General features: G+C 39.0%; 1 protein-coding gene and 1 pseudogene across 2 annotated transcripts in view; both read right to left on the bottom strand.

The window, feature by feature from the left end:
- Positions 1-248: 248 nt before the first annotated feature.
- On the bottom strand, positions 249-5,985 carry LOC144531265 (arachidonate 12-lipoxygenase, 12R-type-like; annotated as a pseudogene). Its single transcript, XR_013503206.1, has 11 exons — positions 5,842-5,985; positions 4,813-5,021; positions 4,586-4,656; positions 3,517-3,638; positions 3,308-3,411; positions 2,933-3,099; positions 2,636-2,776; positions 2,031-2,085; positions 1,905-1,985; positions 1,098-1,305; positions 249-888 (listed from the first exon to the last, which is right to left on the bottom strand). The product of XR_013503206.1 is annotated as an arachidonate 12-lipoxygenase, 12R-type-like (transcript).
- A 1,783-nt stretch (positions 5,986-7,768) lies between these two features.
- tbck (TBC1 domain containing kinase) overlaps positions 7,769-23,342 on the bottom strand; it is a 51,475-nt gene continuing 35,901 nt past the window's right edge. The window contains exons 24-26 of the mRNA XM_078261637.1: positions 18,187-18,350; positions 15,420-15,579; positions 7,769-8,833 (exon numbers count right to left, since the gene is read on the bottom strand). Of these exons, the coding sequence (XP_078117763.1) occupies positions 8,723-8,833; positions 15,420-15,579; positions 18,187-18,350 (435 nt within the window). The 3' untranslated portion in view covers positions 7,769-8,722. The remainder of the gene's footprint in view (positions 8,834-15,419; positions 15,580-18,186; positions 18,351-23,342) is intronic.

A 23,342-nucleotide genomic window follows, 5' to 3' on the forward strand; every position in this document is an offset into this window, starting at 1 on the left:
CAGTTTAAGACTATTTTATTCATAGGGAAAAAAAAGCTTGATTCAAAGTTTTGTCATCAATAAAATGTTAAAAAATGAAAACTACAGTAAACAAAGCTAATACTAGTTATACAAAAATATATATTTTTCATTGTTTTCTCAGAATAATTTACATTTTGTTCTATAGATTAATTGGCACAGAACAAACAATCTCACATACAGAACAATCTGTAGCTCAGTTATCAGTGAAAGGCTACTACACAACACACACTGCTGTAGAGCAGCCCGGAAAAAAAATCACTGATTAATTTATTCTTGTGTTGAGACAGAAAATAATAAAACAATAGTCCAATGAGGGCAGACAAATGCAAATTGACACATTTTGTTTCTGAAGGATAAACGTGTTTATAAGAAACTTCTCAATGCAGCAGCTTCACATTTTTTCATGTTTCATTCGTAATTTATTTTAATAAGATGCCCTATGTAGTCATTGATAAACTAAGAAGATTTAGGATGTGTATGATTTAAAACAGCACCTTTTTTTCACCACAGCTTAATCAATCAGACTGTATACATAAACACAGATCAGCATACAACAATCCCTTGCAGTCATTTCTTTCCACTATAGTATCAGTTAAGAACAGAAACATGCAGTTCTTCCCTTTCTCACTTTTGTTAATATGAAGCTGAATTTGGCCAACAGCTGAGGAGGTCACTCCTTCTGATATTTAAATGGCCGTGCTGTTTTCTAGCTCTGTTGGACCCATGTCTGTGTATAGGACCTCCAGCCTTTTGTTTCTGGCGTTGATGACCGCGCTTAACACTTCAAGCTCTCCTTGAAAATCCTTTATCAGCTTGCAGGGAATCTTCTCACTGAAATGGTCCTCTAGGTATTGGCCAAGAGGGACGTAATGAGATAAATGATACATTTAAAAAAACTGTTTAGAAATGTTTGAACTTAAACTATTGGCAATATAATGTACAGTTGTAGTGATAATGATTTTTTTCTATGGCTCAAAGAGGGTATCTTGCCATAATGACATATTGACCTACTTTTTACAACCTGAAAAGAAAGGTGATTTATATAATAATATTTCATAAAATTTCGGGCACTTACGAAGTAAGACGACTGCTTGCTGAGTAGCCACATGGTGGACATTCCCTGAACTGTTGTGTTGAGGTCAGGGAATGTCTGCAGCATCGTGGCCTCACTTGTTTCCCCCTTTGTGGTTGGTGGAGGAAGTTGCAGAGAGATTGGAGTGTTGGGCATCCAGCCACCATAGTCACACTGCAATGAATTAATGATTGACAGATTACTGCTTAATACTCTTTGAAGTCACATGACGCCATATCAGTCAATCGGTTCACCACTTTGGTCCACACTAATTCATGGTCCCCAGAGGATAGATCCTAATGACTTTGGTAATCCCCTGACTTTTTACTTAGCGCCACCATGAGGTTAACATTTGTGGTTTTCAACTTAACTTTATTTGCTAATTGTCATTAAATCTAGTTCACACATTCATGTTGGAATCACTTTGGTGATCCTCTGACTTGTCAATCAGCACCATCATCACAACAAAATTGTATTTGTTCAATCTTTATGATCAAATACCTGCAAAACTGACATTTCCATCCGTCTCAGCTGTTCTGTGTTTTGCGCTAATTACTAAATGTTCGCATGTTAACATGGTGAACTAAGATTGTGATCTTGGTAAACATAAATACTAAAAGTCAGCATGTTAGCGTTTTCATTGTGAGTATTTTAGCATGTGTTGCATTTAGTTTAAAGCACCACTGTGACTAAGTGCAGCGTCACAGACCTGTTAGCATGGCTGTAGACTCTTGTTAATGTCTTTGATCTTTCTTCAGTTCAGAACAAAACTGCAACATCTGGGGGTAGGCTTCACCTGTCCAGCATTCACAGTGCTGTCCTGAGCAAGTGAAGATCACCATGGTGACAAACCTGAACAACTCAGCCATGGTGGTAAAGCTCTGTGGAATTCCTGAGAATTAGAAGGAATAAACTATTTTTTTAAATTAAAGCTCACCTGTGCATGCTTGGGAAACACCCTGAGCAGTTTGGGGTGCCTTGCTCAAGAGCACCTTGGAAGTGTCCCAGAGGTGAAGTGGCAACTACCAATCCACATTCTGTACTTTGGTCCGTACAGGAACTTGAACCAGCGACCCTCCGGTTCCCAACCTAACTACCTACGGACTGAGCTACTGCCATCCTCAAATAATGATCTGGGTTTTACAGCGAGGTAGGCTTTGGTAGGTGTATTTTTGACATTTGGAGAGATCAGTCTTTATGCTAAGCTAAGCTAATAGCCTCTTGGCTGTAGCTCTGTACTTAACACACAAACATATTGATCTTCTCATATCCAATTTTATGTAGTTGAATCATTCATTTCATTCAAACCCCAAAAGAAGTGCACATTTCACATTCTGTCATTCCTCCACACCATGTGTTGAGGAGAAAAAATAAATAAATACATACATATTATATATATATACATATTATATATATATATATATATATATATATATATATATATGACATTTACAGTATAGTAGTGCATGTCTGTCAGTCCTGGAAGAGGGATTACTCCCTAATCTAAAGCTTCACTATAAAATACATGAGTGATAATCTCACCTGGATAGCAATTGGCATCAGTTTATCAGCAGGTGTTTTGTGGAGCAGGACGAGGGGAGCCATCAAGTACTGCTTCTTCCCATTGATGGTGTTTGCTTTCACTCCATCCAAACGCTTGTCATACAGGAATATGTTGCCGTTCTGTTTGAAGATGAGAAACTACTTGACTCACATGTATACAGTGTGGATATTAAATACACTAAGTAAACTTTCAACATGCAATTCCTAATTGAACATGGCATGGGGCAGAACAAGATTGTTTCAAATACTAAGGACAATCAAGATCAGGATATACACCTTCATTTCATTTCTCAAGCTACACTGTCCACGGAGGAAGACCATGTTGTCAGTGACAGGAAAGTTATTGGGCAGAGCTGAACAATGTTGGATCAAAATGGGGTTGGTACCATTTAGATACTGGTAGCCAAAAAAAGCATCCTCCTTCCAATGTTCCTGGACATAGTCTGGAAAATGAACAGAGTTCAACTTGACTGAGTTTCAACATTTTATACACGTTTACTTCTGTCACTTTCTTTCCCTTTTTCAAGTCAAGTACAGAAGCCAATTTAGTATTTTTTTGGTAAGAATGCAGTTGAATATGTTACTAAATACAGTGTAGTATACTACTATGAATACAGTATCAAGTATTTCATGAAATGTCCATGATAGTACCTGATATGTCAGTCCGTTTGCAGCAGAACACCTGGTTGATATCATCAATATTTGTCCACTTCTCCCTGCAATTAGCCAGACCCTTAAGTTGCAGTTCAGTCAGCCTAGAAAAGAAAAGTAGAGTAACTTCATTATACTGCCTTAAATCGCTTTGATAGTCAGGTACATAGTAACACAGATAGATTTCTGACAGAATTTGAGGACCTCACCTGGTGGATGCAGTGTAGAGAAACTCTGTGGTCTTAGTAAAAGGAGAAGCGGATCTCACAAGGCAAATAAAGGCAGTTCTTTGCCTTCATGCAGTGGGGTATTCCCTCTGCATACACATGCCTGCTGGAATAAATATAGAAGAGCAGAAAGGTGAGGAACTTTGGACTACATACCAGTGTAACTGCCATTTATCTAAGAATAATGTACTGTCCTTGGCATGCATTCATTTATGTAATATTGCAGTTTTGCAGCATATGTTATAGTATAATGCATTTAAATAAACCCTGGCAGGTGTAACAACGTCATATTGTGGTTCATTTATCATTGTGTGCCATGAACGTATATTAAAGTGCCCATATTATGCTCATTTTCAGGTTCATAATTGTATTTAGAGGTTGTACCAGAATAGGTTTATGTGGTTTAATTTTCAGAAAACACCATATTTTTGTTGTACTGCACATTGCTGCAGCTCCTCTTTTTACCCGGTGTGTTGAGCTCTCTATTTTAGCTACAGAGTGAGGCATCTCACTTCTGTACCATCTTTGTTGGGAGTCGCACATGCGCAGTTAGTACTGCTAGCTAGTCAGTTGCAGAGTATGAGAGCGTGCCACGCTAGCAGCTAAGCGAGCATTATAACGTGTGTTACAACCCATGCCGCTCTTCTGTCCTCTGTTCGACGTGGTGTCTCCTAAACCGGTGCTTCCGAATCGATAACATGGCGGATATCTGAAAAGTTACTGCTGTACCTAATACATCCATGGTGGAGGCATAGACACTGTACGTATGCTCTGATGGGAGGGGGAGGTGAGTGGGAATATTCAAATGTTTCGGCCGATAACGTAGACGGCCCTGCCAATTTGGAGACTGAAGGCAGGATACATTCAGAAACCAGTATCTCACTCAAAACAGTATGGATGTTTGTTTTTTCCAAGTTTGTATGCGTATGGAAGCACCAGAGACACAAAATAACACCCCAAATCCCAGAAAAAGTGATTTTTTTTCATAATATGGGCACTTTAACCAAAGGTGGAGGAGGTTTGGAGGCATGTTAGTTTTGGAGTGCATAAAATAAAAAATGTGTTGTTCTGAGCTCTAACTGATAGTAAAATGGTAAATGATGATGGTTGTCTTCGAAGACTCTAGGAGGTTGGAAAAAGAACCACAACACAGTTTAAATTTGTTTATACTGTATATAGAGTATAGTATGTTGACATGAATTTACCCCAGCCTCCTTATAGACCGGCTTGTAGAACGTGTCTCTTTTATGTCTTCTTGTCGTACAGGATGATTTCCACAAACCTGTTCCCTCTCGGAAGCGGTGCACCTCGCTGTCAGTGATCCAGTGGTAGATGGGAAAGTTGTAGGTATCTCCCTCAGGAGATTTCACTTCCACCTTGGCGGGGAACCAAGAGTCTTCAGGGAACAGTGGGAGACACTGTTTGTCCAGCTCTATCAGGACCAGCTTTCCAATGGAGACAGGGCAGGACACGGTAAAACTAGACACCTGGAGTAATAATAGAAATGGTTTGAAAACATTTATACATTACTTGACATTACAATACAAAGCAATTACATTAAATGCATTCAACCATTTGGATACAACCCAAAAAGAATCATGCAACTACATCAAATATGTTGAACTGCTTCAAGTGCTACTGTAACAACGACAGCCATGCTTTAGTTTGTTAGAAACATTGCCCGTTTCTTGTTTTTGCCTTACTAACTCTCATGTCATTTCAGACTCTGCCACTCCCTCCTGCTCTGCATTACCTGCTCATTCCATTCACCTGGCCTGTCCTACCCCCATACTCACCTGCCCCTAATCAGCCCCTTATGTACCGGCCTATTTCCTAAATTCTTTGCCAGATTGTCTTGTGTGTTACTGTCTAACTCTAGCCTGTATTTGTCTATTCTGTCCCTGTTTGTTTTTGGACCTTGGATTCTGTTTGCCCATCTTCAGTTTTGTATGTCCTTGGGACTGATTTCCTGGATTATCCCTGCATAAACACTGATAAGTAAACTGAACTTTCCTTGCAATTCTGACTCATCTGTTGTGATACTGGATTCTTGCCTGCCTTCTTGTGAAACCTGCCAGCTACATTTAAAAACAGCCAGGACATCAAACAAGAGATGAAGATAAAGTGTATTTGATAACCAAGAATGGAGCCGTAACATCTCAATTATACAATTCCTAAATGTAAAAGGGTGGAGAAAATCAAACTTGTGCAATATAATCAGTATTTGATGTGAATAAAATCTCATATAGGCAACCTTGAGGAAGCATGTAATACATTTAAACAGAGAGAGGGATATTTCAGACTCACTGCTCCAAAAGTGAAGGATGAAGCTCCTTTGAGCCACGTGTGTTTGCTCTCCCCATCTGTTCCTACCAGCTTAATGAAGACATTGTTAAACGTGGTGGCAAAGGCAAGATTGCCAGTGGATACAGTCACTTCATAATTCACCATTTTCACTCTGGAAAGCAGCAGAATCCTGGTGGGGAGAGATCAATAATAACCATTCTCAGCATGGATTAGGTTAACAACCACTAGATGAAACTGAGTGCAAAAACTCTTTGAAATACTGGTATCACAATGAAAATGGCATTATAAGACCTACTATTAAATTGGTCTTTTAAATTACATAAAGCCTCTCTCTAACCTGTTAATGAGACCAAAATGTTCCTTTGATGAACTGTTTTTATGATAAAAGTAGTCACCACTGATTGCCCAGTCAGAGTCAGCTGTGGTGATGAAAATGCTTACATGACGTATGGACAATTCCTACACTTGCAAAATAAGATGATGCAAATAATAACTTAAGGCAGTGTCACAATCAAATGAAAATATTACAAAATAACAAAACAAAGGGTTCACTTACAAAGTTCATCCAGATTCATCAAATTTTGTTTTATTATATAAAAAAAAAAATAACATGATGGTAACCAATTTCTATGGCATTGCAAACACATATAGTGGATTATACAGTAGAGACAATTCAGTGACAAGTAAACAAAGTAAATACTACAAATACTAGTTATGGAATCACCAACTGCACAAATCACTGAGTTATTTTTATTGTTTCTAACACAAACATTTGGTAACTTTATTTGGTACTCCTGTGCAATTCAATACAACTCTGCCATATATTCTTCAAAGTTTATAATTTTCAGTTTCTGTTGACATTCTCAGAAAAGTGTTTTAATTGTTTATTATTGAGGTCATAGTAAAAGGCGGTGTTCTACTGCACCATTGTAAGAGGTGTTTCTAATTGTTTGTCCTTCCTATTTACATACATGAGGCAGGCAGAATGTTAGAAACACCTCTGAATCTAATGTGACCGGGTACAACACCACCACTAACTATTAGCCTAATGCTTAAACATTGAACATTATAGTCATCATAAAAGTAGACTTCATGGCAGAACAGTTGTATTGGATTGCATTACCCTATAAAGTGGCCACTGAGTGTATAACACAGTTCCCTAGATCAGCTGGCTGAGAGCAGACAGGCTGACAAACATCAAGATATTTATATTGGTCACATACAGCTCAATTTATCAGTGCAAAGCTACAACAACACTAAGCAGTTGTTCCAGAAATTGATTCAATCATTCTTGTTTTGAGACAGAAAATAACAAAGTAATAGCCCTGTATATTTGTTGATGAATTCAAACTGGATTAAGAAGGGGATTATTTATTTTTTTTCATTTTGCACCAGAGTTTAATTAGAATGTGTTAAAAAAAAAGAAGTCGAAATTTGTTTCTTTGCTTCAATATCAGCTCAAAGTGCAATATACAGTCTTTCAACTTGTCCCCTTTTTTTTCCATGTGAAGCGTATCTGGGGTCAGATCTGAGGGGAGGGGACAGTCAGGAGTCCAGTGGGCTTCAGCCTGTTGATCCCTCCATCAAGGATACAAACCCGTGGGAAATTTACCTTTACCAGGTGTGCTGCAAACTGGAAAGAAATTAAACAAAAGTGAAAGAAAATTATTTTTCCTCCCGCATAAAGCCTCTCTCTTACCTGTTAATGAGACCAAAATGTTCCTTTGATGAACTGTTTTTTATGATAAAAGTAGTCACCACTGATTGCCCAGTCAGAGTCAGCTGTGGTGATGAAAATGCTTACATGACGTATGGACAATTCCTACACTTGCAAAATAAGATGATGCAAATAATAACTTAAGGCAGTGTCACAATCAAATGAAAATATTACAAAATAACAAAACAAAGGGTTCACTTACAAAGTTCATCCAGATTCATCAAATTTTGTTTTATTATATAAAAAAAAATAACATGATGGTAACCAATTTCTATGGCATTGCAAATACATATAGTGGATTATACAGTAGAGACAATTCAGTGACAAGTAAACAAAGTAAATACTACAAATACTAGTTATGGAATCACCAACTGCACAAATCACTGAGTTATTTTTTATTGTTTCTAACACAAACATTTGGTAACTTTATTTGGTACTCCTGTGCAATTCAATACAACTCTGCCATATATTCTTCAAAGTTTATAATTTTCAGTTTCTGTTGACATTCTCAGAAAAGTGTTTTAATTGTTTATTATTGAGGTCATAGTAAAAGGCGGTGTTCTACTGCACCATTGTAAGAGGTGTTTCTAATTGTTTGTCCTTCCTATTTACATACATGAGGCAGGCAGAATGTTAGAAACACCTCTGAATCTAATGTGACCGGGTACAACACCACCACTAACTATTAGCCTAATGCTTAAACATTGAACATTATAGTCATCATAAAAGTAGACTTCATGGCAGAACAGTTGTATTGGATTGCATTACCCTATAAAGTGGCCACTGAGTGTATAACACAGTTCCCTAGATCAGCTGGCTGAGAGCAGACAGGCTGACAAACATCAAGATATTTATATTGGTCACATACAGCTCAATTTATCAGTGCAAAGCTACAACAACACTAAGCAGTTGTTCCAGAAATTGATTCAATCATTCTTGTTTTGAGACAGAAAATAACAAAGTAATAGCCCTGTATATTTGTTGATGAATTCAAACTGGATTAAGAAGGGGATTATTTATTTTTTTCATTTTGCACCAGAGTTTAATTAGAATGTGTTAAAAAAAAAAAGAAGTCAATTTGTTTCTTTGCTTCAATATCAGCTCAAAGTGCAATATACAGTCTTTCAACTTGTCCCTTTTTTTCCATGTGAAGCGTATCTGGGGTCAGATCTGAGGGGAGGGGACAGTCAGGAGTCCAGTGGGCTTCAGCCTGTTGATCCCTCCATCAAGGATACAAACCCGTGGGAAATTTACCTTTACCAGGTGTGCTGCAAACTGGAAAGAAATTAAACAAAAGTGAAAGAAAATTATTTTCCTCCCGACAGGAATTGCAAGTATATATATATATATATATATATATATATATATATATATATATATATATATATAGTATCAACTCACACGACTCCAACATCTTTATGTGGTTTTCTTGAGTTAATACTCAGAACTCATGCACTTGCCACACATGAGAAATATCATCAATTAGGAAACAGCTTGATGTAGTATGTGTTATGCATTACATAACGTGTCAGGTATGTCAGTGTCAGAGCAGACACAAGACAAAAACTGTGTGTAGTCATGTTTCCATCTAATTGTCAAACAAATTTTAAGCAAACTTTTAAAATGTTGCAAAAAAGAAAATGCGAATTAGAAGCGTTTCGATCGACTGGTTCAGAGCAAATAAACTAGACTACGCAAAGCGTAGTTTCATCACAAGTTGACGTTACGTATGGTTGTAGATTGCAACCGGCTTGCTAAATCAAAGAGTTTAGAAGCTAAGTTCTTTGGCTAAATGGAGAGGTAGCATTGTACAAGTTGGCCACCTGTGCAGAATACAGGGTTGTGGCAGACATTTGGTGTCAGCGAGACAACCGTTCACCGCTGTGTATACGCTTTGTGCAGGGCCATACGATTCAAGCTGTTGAACCAATTTGTCAATTTACCCGACATGGCTGAGGCACAGGCTATAGCGCACCGCAACTCCACTACGCACCTTGTGCCACAAGTGTACGGCGCACTGGATGGGACCCATATCCCGAACCTTCCCCGATCCGATGGAGTTACATGTTCGCTACGTCACAACTTATTCGGCAAAGCTGTTTTCATCTCCCATTTTGCACATCAACTCTTTTTCGAAAAAGGCAAAAACCACCTCAAGCGAGTTTTTTTTTTTTCTTCGAATTTTGCCATTTCCATCAACATTTTCTAATGCAATACTTCAAAATGCGCATAAAAATACGTTGATAGAAACATGACTTGTGACTTTGAGGAAGTAAAGTGAGAATTAAACTGACAACAAAAATTTTTGCAAAAAAGAAAAAGAACTTGACTTTTCTCTGTCACAGTCTTTTGTGCACTCACTGTTGATAAAATACCTCCAGAGTGTGTTAGTGCAGCTGCCTGATATTTTGTGTATGTAGTACACCCAATATTTTGTCCCTCTCTAGTTGCTGTAGATAAATCTTCCAATACAACGCACTGCAATCCGATAACACCACTAACTACAGACTCAAAGGTAATTCAACACCTCTGTGACACAGTCTCAACAACAATTACATATTAGACTGAAACATAATACTGTAAGCTAAAAAAGAAAGTACTCATTAAGGTATCAAATATTGCAGGGTAACATACTGTTGTATGCTATTTTTGTTGTGAACTCTCATTTGACCTGTGTGGCATAAATCTGTGTGTGTGACATTAAGTGTGATTTCACTACAGAAATATTTGTTTTGTATGTTTTGTTATGTTTGGTTGTAAGATTTCATCATACACAACTGTTATGTGGGCAGCTGTTCTCTCCCGTCCTGTGTGTGTCTCTCCCCTTTTTTTCCCCCCACTGTGTCTGTGTGCCTGTGTGTATTGCTGACTCTGCCTGGAAGTAAGTATAGGGGCTAGGCCGGTTATCTACCTCTCTGCACAGCTGCTGGCTATCCCACTGATCTCTACCTGCGCAGCTGCTGTCAATTCCACTTATCAACCCTGCAGTATTTATTCCTGGGCGAGGCTCACCACCGGTGCCAGATCGTTGCACCTACCAGTATGGCCTACACCTCAAGACCTGCTGCCGTGGCTTGCTGTTCCGCCAACTCATCATGCTCAAGCCTTCCTACCTTCCTGCTTGGATTCCTGAAAGAAAGTTTGGGCACACCACTCCCTGCCCGCCTCAGCCCCTATCCAGCTTGGAGTCATCCTACCTTGTGTTTTCAGTCCTTGGCTGCTATAAATACTGAACTTTCATTAAAACATTTCTTTACTGTTACTCTGTGTCGTGTGTGTTTCTCTGTGTTCTGGGTCAGAACCCCGACCTTAACAACAACAGTTATTACAGAAACGTAAATTGATAAATAGACTTGTGTAATGCAATGTACTATCAGGAGATTAATCTGGAATGGATAGCTTTAATTAAATGTTAGGGGGGAAAAAATGATTTTTCTGTCCATTAAGGATACACTGAATTTGCTTTTCTTCTAGTTTGTCTTTATTCAAAGTTTACAGATATGTCTGGGCATTCCACATTAACGCTTAATGACTATTACTGGATTTGTATTGTGATACGATGTTATTGCTTTAAAGATGATTTTTATCCCCCCAAACAATTCAATACATGTAGTATTAAACCAATAATACATAAAGTATGAATCTGAATCCCTTATTTTACATGTGCAAAGACGTTTGTGTTATGTAATGCCTAAAAGAGGGACACAGTTCATTGGACTGAACATGCGCTTAATGATTACCTCTGACAAGTTTGGCTTGTTGTCTGTCAACAGGATTGCGGGAACACTACTGGTCCGATTTTCATGAAACTTGCTTAAAGCATGGGCCAAGGAAGAACCCATACATTTTTGGAGCGGATCTGAATCACAGGGTGGATACACAAGTTATTTTTCACTTCGGGTATCAATGCGAGATAGGGCATGGCCTTGGCAGAGATCTGTGCATTTGTACTTATTTCAATGGTACATCACCTTTCAAAAAGCTCACCAGAAAAATAATAATCAAAAATGCAGGTATTATTTAAGCAAAATCAAGCTTTACAGATGAGCAATGTGCAAAACTGTAAATCCCTTTATGTAAAGACAAAACAACAAAATAACAAAACATCCACAATGTGTAAGATTAACCTTAAAGTCCCTGCTCACCCTCAAGAGTTTTCAGTTATTTGGGCTGATTAGAGCTCTAACATAAGGAGTGAAAACCAGCAACAACTTTTGTGCAAAAATAATCTTTAGAAGTACTTTAATACAACTGTATTGAATAATTCATGTGTCTATCACAAAGCAATAAAAACTTTTGTCTGCCTACGTTGCTGCTCACACTGAGTTTTGAAGTACAATTTAATAATTTCAGATTCAATCAGCTGAAATGTCATAAAAACTGAGCATTAAGAATCAGGCTTACTTCTGAATAGCAATAGGATTTCAATGTTAAAGGGGTACAGTAAAGCCTTAGCGCACGGTGAGTGGACTCATTGCTTTGCCCCAGAGTTAACGATAATGCCACTGGTGCGGTGCACAGAGATGTGGATGGCATTTAAGCACAATTGAGTCCTTTTATCGACCTTTAATTCTGTGACCTGCACCACTGAAAGGTCTGATGAATTACTGAGGTTTATCATGAAACTCAGATGTGGAATTTCAAGTGTGGGGTTGGTCTAAATGCGGTGGGGGTGAATAGTCATCACACTGTGATGATGAAGATGATGATCAATCATCAAACATTATGTGTAACAAACATGATTTCTTACTTATGCTTCAACTTAAAGCACGTGATGATTACTGCACAAATAGAGCTATGGTCCCGTGCTGATTACATACAGTTCACAAACCGCTTTATTTACACTCCAGTCTCTCTGCAGATAAATTCTTCCAACACTTTGTAACTTATTTTTTCTTTCTTTTTTTTCTCTGAGTTCTTGCAATCAGGTTGGAAACTGATATATTACTGCTGCTCCCTAACAATGCAGGACTGTCTCTTCAATTAAGGAGAACTACTTATTTTCCTCCCTTACTTTCCAACATATGGAAGGAGGACATCTTTTCTAAATTGGGATATTGCCTGAAGCAGTATCCCTGCTGAGTTTTAAAATTTAAGTTTGGCTAATTTATTCCAAAGAGAGCACAAAAGGAGAATTTATAATGATCAATATAGTTCTCAGTTCTGTTACGCTGAAGCGAGCAAAGTTATTTCTGTGCACTGAAATGTCAGAGACAATGATTTATGTAAAATACAGTTTCAGTCTTGGCTAAGGTTCTAGTGTCTTTTAGAAAAGAGGCAAAGAAACAGGTTTTTACCATACTGTACATTAGACCTATAGACATCTACTGTATAACCCAACCAAAACTCAACCAAAGTAGCCGTTTCCTTAGGCAAGTCTTTTCAAATGCACAAAGATGTATGGCTATCTCAGGATTTCCAGGGTTTTCCCCAGACTGCTGTGGATTTGACAAGACAGAGGTCTGAATATGGGGGATTAGTGTTTTCGCATTTATGTTTTATGATAACAAGACAAGGGACCCTATTTTAACAGTGGTGCAACAACCAGTGCAAGCAGCGCACAGCTTGTTTTTTTTCCTGAACTAGAGATTTATTTTGCCCGTCTGTGTGGTATTTTGATTCTGAGCGCAGAGCGAAGAAATAAGGCAATAAATCTAAAAAAACTACTATTTGACTATTTTTACTACTATTTTAATTAAACACTAATTATTTTAATTACTATTTTACTTAAACACTCTCCAGCCAATAGATGGGTTTAAATTAGCTGCTTTAGACTGTATGAAAAGCTTCTCCTGCAGTTCAGTAAAGGCAGGGTTGGTAACTATTTCCAATATACACTTTTTTTATATATAGTTTGAAATGGTCTTTACACTCAGACAGCAATAAATAACTTATGGGCTATAAAAAAGGAGTGAAAAAGATCCGTCTTCTGTAGCTGCTGTAATCCTGTAAAAATGCCTACCAATCACTGCCTCGCCGTCCACTTGGAAAGAACCAATGAAATGCCTCCTTGCCCCACTGCGCTTACTGTACCCCGCCCTGGTACAAGCCTAATGCGCGTTGTCGCTGCATTGCTAACAGGAGTCATGTCTGTTTTAAACATTCGGTATTATAATATAAGGTGTTTTCTTTGCGGTGAATGAGACATGAAGTAAAATTGCGGTACTTTCTGCGCTCTACTCTGAAGCAGCGGTGCTCGTGCACGTCTGTGTGTGTGGGTCAGAGCCCTGAGGAGATGCCATTTTCAAATCTTGCTAGCTTCATTACCAACCCTGCCTTTAAATCCCTGCAGCTGTCTGAAGGCATCAGGACAGATATTTAAATAAATCTGCAGCCTTTGATTTGAGAAGTGCGGCACTAAAGCGCAGTGCCATTATGCATGGACACCCACTGTGTTAACCTTCATTAAATTACATTCAAATGACACCAGGCTTCTGCAAAATAACCCCACACACCTCTACACACAACACCCGGTCCATTATAACTCTGCATACTGTCCGTTTAATCGGGAAACGTGGGAAAATGAAACAGTGTGTGTGTTTGAACCATGCGCCAGGCGCACAGACCCTTTTTTCCCGCCGTTAAACAAGCACAACTGATAAAAATGTACTGAGAAGAGGAGAATCAAACCAAAAACCTAATCTCCTATGTAAATCTTTATTGTTCCTTCTGGCCTTCAACTTTACTCACTGATACGGTTTCATTGTTTTGTTGTTTCCTGTCTGTGGCTGATAGCCCATCTGTCTCATTTACATCCTATGGTCTCAATGAGGATAGTCATACATCAAGGTGTGTTTCCAGGTAATGAATATAAAAAGTCCAACTGATAACACTGTATAACTACTCAGAGAGCACAGACATCTGCCAAGGCATGTCCTATCTCACAATGTTAATGCAGTGTGAATTTTCCTGGTTAGAACCTTATTTTTCAGATTATTCTGACACCATATGAATGCAGCAAAAATGCCCTGTACAGCAATGTTAACAAAAGTTTTAGGTTTTTCCTTGACCCAAGTTTTATGAAAATCGGGGCAAGAAGTTTTTTTGTAATCCTGCTGACAAACAAACAAACAGACAAACCGAGCCGAAAACATGACCTCCTTGGTGGCGCTAACTATAAAATCCTGTCTCTCCTGTTTGTGTCTTGTGACCGGAAAAATTCATTGTTGTAAAATAATTTCAAAAACAGAAAATATATTACTAAAAACATTGGTGAAAGCTACTGGGTGTTGATGGTGAAAGTGGAATAGTTGTCTTGGTAATTATGGTACGTGTGGATTGTGAAACACTGAGTTGTGATAGTGTTGGTGAGTAATTTCACATGAAAATGTTGAAATGTTGTGAAAGGATCAGGATGATTCCTAAACCAACACTGCTTTAGAAATTCCTGGCAAAATAAAACTGTGTGTGTGTGTGTGTGTGTGTGTGCGTGCGCAACGTGGCATCGTGACTTTGCGTAAACATACACGCCATTTTCCTAAAGCCAAATGGCGTGTCATCTGTACGCATTTTGAGCTATCCGCGTGTATGTCTACGCTGTATACAGCGGATGTAAACATACACACCACTTGGCGTTATTGCGAGTAAGTGCCGTGCTATTGCAAGAACAATGTCACACGCGTGTAAAAAGGGAAAGAACATTGGGAAAGGCTTTAGTAACACAAAAAAACGACAAAAACACGATGGTGACTGACTTCACACGCTTAGGAAAACAATAAACGGTTGGGTTTAGGAAAAGAACATTGGAGAAGGCTTTATTTTAACGGTTGATAAACACCACACGCGGGACGCGATCCTGGCTCGCTTTGGTGAAAGTCCTGTGTTTTGTATCAGTCTGGTGTGTGTATGTGTGCTTTCTCACCATAGCAGCACTTTTCATGGGGTGGCTAATGATCACAATGACACGTCCTCTGTAGTTCTGGAGGATTCCTGATGTAGGACACTGCACCAGCTCACCATCAGGGCTGAACGCTGTGCTGAAGGGAATGTTGATGCTGCCTGAAATGTGGCCTCTGCTGAAGCTGGAGGTGGTGAGGTTAAGGAGCACAGCTTTAAACAGGTACGGCACCTGCCTGGGACCAAGGCCAAAGAAAGAGGTGAATCTTGTTTTGTTTTTCTCCATACAGTTATAAGTAACGATAATATCCTTGGGCAACATGGATACAATAGACAGTATTAAACAATATCAAGTCAGTTTTGATCATCGGTCCTGAGGTTCAGAGAAAGAAACCCCAAACCAAACTGCTGGAATTTTCCTTAAATCCGTCATCACAAGTGAAAAACCTGGGCGTCATTTTTGACTCTGAGCTTGGGTTTATCCCACATATTAAATACACAACTAAAATAGGTTTTTATCACCTCAAAAATATAGCAGAGTCCGCCCTATTCTCTCTCGGGCCAACACGGAGACGCTGATGCATGCTTTTGTCACCAGTCGCATTGACTACTGTAATGCCCTGCTTTCTGGTCTCCCCAAAAAGAGTATCTCCCCTCTCCAGCTGTTACAGAACTCAGCCACTCGTGTGCTGACGAGGACCAGAAGGCAGGCACACATTACGCCGGTTTTAAAATCAGTGCATTGGCTCCCCGTGTGTTTCAGGATCGATTTTATAGTTCTTTTACTGGTTTTTAAATCTCTTAATGGTCTTGGGCCTTCTTATCTTTTGGAACTGCTTTTACCCTATGAGCCTTCGCGGACCCTGAGGTCCTCCAGTACTGGCCTTTTGATTATTCCCACGGTTTGGACACATACTCACAGAGAGGTGTCGTTCCAGTACTACGGCCCCCATCTGTGGAACAGCCTGCCGGAGGGCCTCAGGGCTGAAGAGAATGTTCAGATTTTTAAGAGCAGGCTCAAGACCCATCTTTTTAACTTAGCTTTTCCGTGCTCAGTCACATGTTAGTTTTATTGTGTATGAGATGGTGTGTGTGGATTTTGGCGGTGTGTGTGTGTGTCTGTGGGTGTCTGGGGATGCATTTATGTGATGGGGGATGGGGGGTCAATTGCTTTTAACTGTAAAGCACTTTGTGCTACATTTTACATGTATGAAAAGTGCTCTATAAATAAAGTTTAATTGATTGATTGATTAAATTATACCCTAATTAGAGAACTTCTTATACTGCTTATCAGGCCGACGTCCAATACAAAAAATATGTAAGAAAAGCTTCAAGATAGCTGTGCGGAAAAAACTTTCTCTTAACTGAAGGGAGGGAAGGAGCAGGACGAATAAGAGATATGAGAAAAGAAAAGAGTGGGTCTTAGTGAGGGATTTTCTGGAAAAACAAAGTATCAGCACAGGGACAGTGAACAACCCCAGAGTGGTATGTAATGGAATAATAACTCTTGAGAAAAATGAGGTTGGTGTATTGACATTATTACTACATATCTTAAGACAAGTGGTGCTTCTTTCTCGCTCAAATGACTATGTTCACTAAATCATATCAGCTGCCACAAGAACATATAGAGTCAGTATGTTACATAATGCAGTGTATAATCCACGAGCTGACAAATTCCATTGTAGTACATTAAACCTTTGAATTACAAGAAGCACATGCCAGTTGTTTTACAGCAGAGAAAAACCACCAGGTACCTAGACATCTAAATCGAGATTGTCCTGATTAACCCCACAGAGGTCTTAATATAATCCACTTTTTGTGACTGCAGACACCCACAACAGAGCTTTGCCTAAGATCACAATAAAGGTGACAAAGGGTTACTAAATCCTGTGAAAGTTGTCAAATCCCTTTTGTTCATGTGGGTTAGCCTGAGGAGCCTCCAGCTATCAGGAGGCTCCATTGGCTAAAAGGACTTGCCATTTCAAAATCCTTGCTCTATCAACTAATCCTTATTGATAAATAGCTCTTTAACCCCCTTTACACAATTACCATTCCACTGATCTGTAGGGTGAGAATTACTCCTTCGGGTCCTTTGCATTTTCTACAGGCAGGGTTTTCTGGGCCACTATATTCCTAGTAATAAATTAAAACTACCCATATGCAAAAGCAAATTATATTGTAAATTTGTGCAGAGCTACAAAAAAGATTGGTAAAGATGCTGTCTTTTCTCTTCAGCTCTCTTTTTTAATTTCTTACACAAACTTTTTTCTGTCACTTGTAATGTGTACAACGGAGTGCAACACTATGAATGTTGCATCTCCTTCTCCGTCCACCCTGACAGCCAGCTTTTTACTTAGCCTTCCAGTGTACCAAAGTCCACCAAACCAAACCGTTTTTCCACCTGTTCTGAAGTATAAGTATAAACATAGGAGAAAAAGAGTTTAGATCATGGATCACCTGAATTTTTTTCCTCACTTGCATCTCAGGGCTTCCATAGGTTAAAGTGTAGAATGCAAGATTTATAGAGCAAAGTAACAGAAAGGTTTAAGTTGGAGCAGGTTTGCTGAAGTAAATTCTGCTCAAAACAACCTTATCTTACATGTGTTGTCTTTGCTTTGTTGGACACAATCCAAGATTGTTCAAACAACATCAAGTCTGTGTGCACGGCTTCCTGATGTGCCTCAGCAGAGAAAGATTGTGCAATGTATCTGAATGTTAAAATGCCACCATTATAGAGACTTTTATGGGACTGGCAGGTAAATTTCCTAGCTACAGAGAATTGGTAAGGATACTCCTCTACACTGCGGATGTCGACAGCAATGATTTTTGGCCTGCCGGCTTTGGTCCTTTTGGTGGGCCCAGCCAACGACAGCTCACAGAGGTCGATTAAGTCCTCGGCCGAGATCCTCGGGGATACTTCTGCTTTCAGGTCACACAGCGCCAGAGGCTCCCGAGACTACAGGAAAGGAAGTAACAGGAGATTAGACGAAGAGAGAGAAAAGTGAAGTGTAGGCTTTCAGAGAATCTGTGAATGTAATTTGAATAATTTGTATTAGTAATTATTGTAAATGGACACAAAAGAGACAGAAAGAGTAGTGGCAGGTTGGATATTATTGTTACCTTAAAACCAGGAAAATAGAATGCTGTATTACCATAAAAACATATATAGCTATAACAGCTCAGAGAGCAGCAGTGACCAGAACATGGTCCTTTGCCAGTTTCCACGTGCGCTGCCAAATGGGTTCGTTAAAGCACAGAGGCATGGCTGCAGGGGACTGAACCCTGGTCTCTGCAATGGTGAGCAAGTGTAATACTGCTATAATTCCCAGATTCCCTGAAATCATTTTAAGCATAAAATGTGAAAAGAAATGAGGATGGTGACAGTTTTTTCCTTTTAAAAAAAAACAACAAACAAATGTATTGTGGTCATTAAGCAGTCTGGCACTTAGTATATTCATTCATATGCAAATCAAATAGGGGAGAAATACGAATAGCATTATCTATGAATTTTAGCACACTGTGTGAAAGCCATTTACAGAGCAGAGACAGGCTAACTGCATGTCGAGTATGGTAAGTGCCAAAACTCCGCCACACATTAAATAAAATGTTTGAAAGCAGTTAAATCCATTGGCTAGCTGAACAATCTGTCCACCCAACAGCGAATAAGTCAGTAACATCTGTGAGTCCAGGATTTAATAAACAATTCTGTGCACTGTCCACCTCAGCAAGTAGGCCTACCTTAAAGTGCCCATATTATGAAAAAAAACACTTTTTCTGGGATTCAGGGTGTTATTTTGTGTCTCTGGTGCTTCCACACACATACAAACTTGGAAAAAAAAACATCCATGCTGTTTTGAGTGAGATACAGGTTTCTCCGGGTGAGCTGTTCAAAATCAGCAGGGCTTTTTACGTCACTAACCAAAACTCGTTAGTGTTAGCATGCTAGCTCGTCCTGAATGGCAAAACACTGCTACAACATACACTAGTTCACCATAATCTACAAAAGAACTACTTACATGTCCCTATTCTGCAGGTATTCCACACAAAGTTGGAAGTGTGCCCTCGTTTAGAAGAAGTCTCCCGGCTAATCCTGCCTTGTACTTCTGAAGTTGTAGAAACAAACAGCTAGCTAGAGGATGCGATCTTACCTAGCTACTGCGCATGTGTGACTGCCAACAAAGATGTTACAGCAGTGTGAGGTCTCACTCTGTAGCAAAAACAGAGACCTGAACACAGGGTGAAAAGAGGAGCTGCAGCAATGTGCAGTACAACAAAAATATGGTGTTTTTTGAAAATTAAACCATTGATACCTATTTTGGTACAACCTCAAAATACAATTATGAACCTGAAAATGAGCATAATATGGCCACTTTAAATACAAGTAGTATTACAGTGTTTTTTGATCACCCTGACAAGGGCTACACCTACTGTAGTTACATTTCATATTTAAAATTTTCTCAAACAATTGGGTTTTTATTTCTGATTCTAATACATATTCATAGCCTGATTATTTCAATAGGTATCTGATTTGAACTGTGACTATAGCCAAATCTCTGTCTCAATTCTCTATAGTAATAATTTGTATGAATAAAAGGGTGCAGCATTACTCTGCTGCATCAACACAGAGTCAGAATGGGAAAAAGGAAGAGATTTGAGGAGAGGTGCATTGCAGAAGCAGAGCTAGGATCTACATATTCATGATGTCTAACTGCCATGGCTAACAATTTGGTTTGTTGCAATGAAAGTCACTCATCTTTTACAAATGTAAAGTGAGTTAACAGAAAAATAGAAACACCTGTATCTATTTGATGCAAAACCAGCCCTGCAATAAATACTAACCATACATATAATGTTAAGTTTTTGTTGAACCTATCACTTAAGTTATGTTTTGAATAAGTTCTATAGTACGTTTTGATACTTTGTTTTGGTAGAATATTAAACAGCATTTTAATGAAAGATGTTATATTTCTGATATTAGAAACACATTACAATATCAAGGTTTCCACCAGTAAATTGTAGTGATGCATCTTGCCTCAACGTGTAGCGGTGTGCTCTCTGTTGGGTTCTCTACATCTTTTTTTTTTTAAAGATAATTTTTTTGGCTTTTCCGCCTTTAATTTTTGACAAGACAGCTAGGTGAGAAAGAGGAGACAGAGGGGGAAGACATGCAGGAAATCGTCAGAGATCGGATTCTCACCCTGGACCTATGCGTCGAGGCATAAACCTACCAGTATATGTGCACCTACTCTACCCACTGAACCGACCCGGCCACCTCTACATCTTTTTCAACAAATTAACTATAGCTTACAGCAAATATACATAACTATTTCAAATTATGTAAAAGATACAGCAAAAGGATTTCTTTTTTGTTGCATCGTAGATCTCAAACATTTTGAGAGATCAGATGGCGTTTATTTAAAAAAAGTTGAAATTTGAGCAAAATGTGAGCAGCAAGTTGTTGAGAACACAAAACTTCAGTGCATTTAAGCTCTAACTACTGTACAAAGAAGGCTGAAAGAAAACAGTGTGCATCTAGGTTTAATATTTGTTTAACCACAGAGATCAATTAACATGCTCCAGTGATAGACAAAATGACCAGGTAGATGGTAAGTAAGTTGAATACATTTTTAATTTGACACCTTCACATACGAATGTTTTACATACTGTCACTGTAAAAACATGCAAGCTGGAATTTGTCATTTCCTGCACGTCGATGCACTCTCCAGCAGCAGAACAAACAGTATCTGCAGATCTGTAGATGGGCCTACATACACAAACATTAAGGATGCCAGCATGAACTTACTGCTTTTTAGCGTTGTTTTACATTGTGCTGCACAAACCCAGAGATGAGAAGATCATGGCTAAATTACATGGGAACCAGGACAGCTGAGCTCCCCTCAAAAAAACATAAGCTTCCCAGATAGCACTAAAACCCTTCTACTGGGAAGCAAGTGGAGAGTATTCATTTCAAATGTAACTCTTACTCGGGTAGTATTACTTCAACAAGTAAAATATATGCATCAATCTCTCCATCCAAAGTGAAACAATGTTTTGGTTTTGGACCAGATACAGTATGTGTGTGTTCAGCTGGGTCTTCCTGAGCTGGCAGGGCTTTTCGCTGTGATGAGCAACGATTACGGAAAATCCTGTTGACTATCGCACACCATTTAATCACTGGAGCAGTGGAGCATGTAGATACTTTATTTATCCCCGAAGAGAGATTCATGTCACAGCAGCAGTCCATGAATGAAACCACATTGAACAAAGAATAGTGCAAAGGAATCAAATACCAAAACAAAGTACTAATATAAGTTCAATTAAAAAGTAAAAAAAAAAAGCATGCCCTTTGAACATGTGCATGCATACATTGTGCAGACAGGATGCACACAAAATGCACAAATGTAGAAAAGATTTAGGCCTATTGTACTTTGCTAGAGTTACAGAGAATGTAGTCTACAGGTGCTGGTCATAGAATTAGAATATCATGAAAAAGTTGATTAATTTCAGTAATTCCATTCAAAAAGTGAAACTTGTATAATGTATACATTCATTCCACACAGACTAATATATTTCAAGTGTTCATTTCTTTTAATTTTGATGATTAGAACTGACAACTAATGAAAACCCCAAATTCAGTATCTCAGAAAATTAGAATATTACTTAAGACCAATACAAAAAAAGGATTTTTTAGAAATGTTGGCCAACTGAAAAGTATGAACATGAAAAGTATGAGCATGTACAGCACTCAATACTTAGTTGGGGCTCCTTTTGCCTGAATTACTGCAGCAATGCGGCGTGGCATGGAGTCGATCAGTCTGTGGCACTGCTCAGGTGTTATGAGAGCCCAGGTTGCTCTGATAGTGGCCTTCAGCTCTTCTGCATTGTTGGGTCTGGCGTATCGCATCTTCCTCTTCACAATACCCCATAGATTTTCTATAGGGTTAAGGTCAGGCGAGTTTGTTGGCCAATTAAGAAAAGGGATACCATGGTCCTTAAACCAGGTACTGGTAGCTTTGGCACTGTGTGCAGGTGCCAAGTCCTGTTGGAAAATGAAATCTGCATCTCCATAAAGTTGGTTAGCAGCAGGAAGCATGAAGTGCTCTAAAACTTCCTGGTAGACGGCTGCATTGACCCTGGACCTCAGAAAACACAGTGGACCAACACCAGCAGATGACATGGCACCCCAAACCATCACTGACTGCGGAAACTTTACACTGGACTTCAAGCAACGTGGATTCTGTGCCTCTCCTCTCTTCCTCTAGACTCTAGACTAGACTGTACTAAAATGTACTTTCATCAGAGAACAGAACTTTGGACCACTCAGCAGCAGTCCAGTCCTTTTTATCTTTAGCCCAGGCGAGACGCTTCTGACGCTGTGTCTTGTTCAGGAGTGGCTTGACACAAGGAATGCGACAGCTGAAACCCATGTCTTGCATACGTCTGTGCGTGGTGGTTCTTGAAGCACTGACTCCAGCTGCAGTCCACTCTTTGTGAATCTCCCCCACATTTTTTAATGGGTTTTGTTTCACAATCCTCTCCAGGGTGCGGTTATCCCTATTGCTTGTACACTTTTTTTCTACCACATCTTTTTCCTTCACCTCTCTATTAATGTGCTTGGACACAGAGCTCTGTGAACAGCCAGCCTCTTTAGCAATGACCTTTTGTGTCTTGCCCTCCTTGTGCAAGGTGTCAATGGTCGTCTTTTTGGACAGCTGTCAAGTCAGCAGTCTTCCCCATGATTGTGTAGCCTACAGAACTAGACTGAGAGACCATTTAAAGGCCTTTGCAGGGGTTTTGAGTTAATTAGCTGATTAGAGTGTGGCACCAGGTGTCTTCAATATTGAACCTTGTCACAATATTCTAATTTTCTGAGATACTGAATTTGGGGTTTTCATCAGTTGTCAGTTATAATCATCAAAATTAAAAGAAATAAACACTTGAAATATCA

Source organism: Sander vitreus, chromosome 2 (genome assembly GCF_031162955.1).
Source record: "Sander vitreus isolate 19-12246 chromosome 2, sanVit1, whole genome shotgun sequence".
NCBI lineage: Eukaryota > Metazoa > Chordata > Actinopteri > Perciformes > Percidae > Sander > Sander vitreus.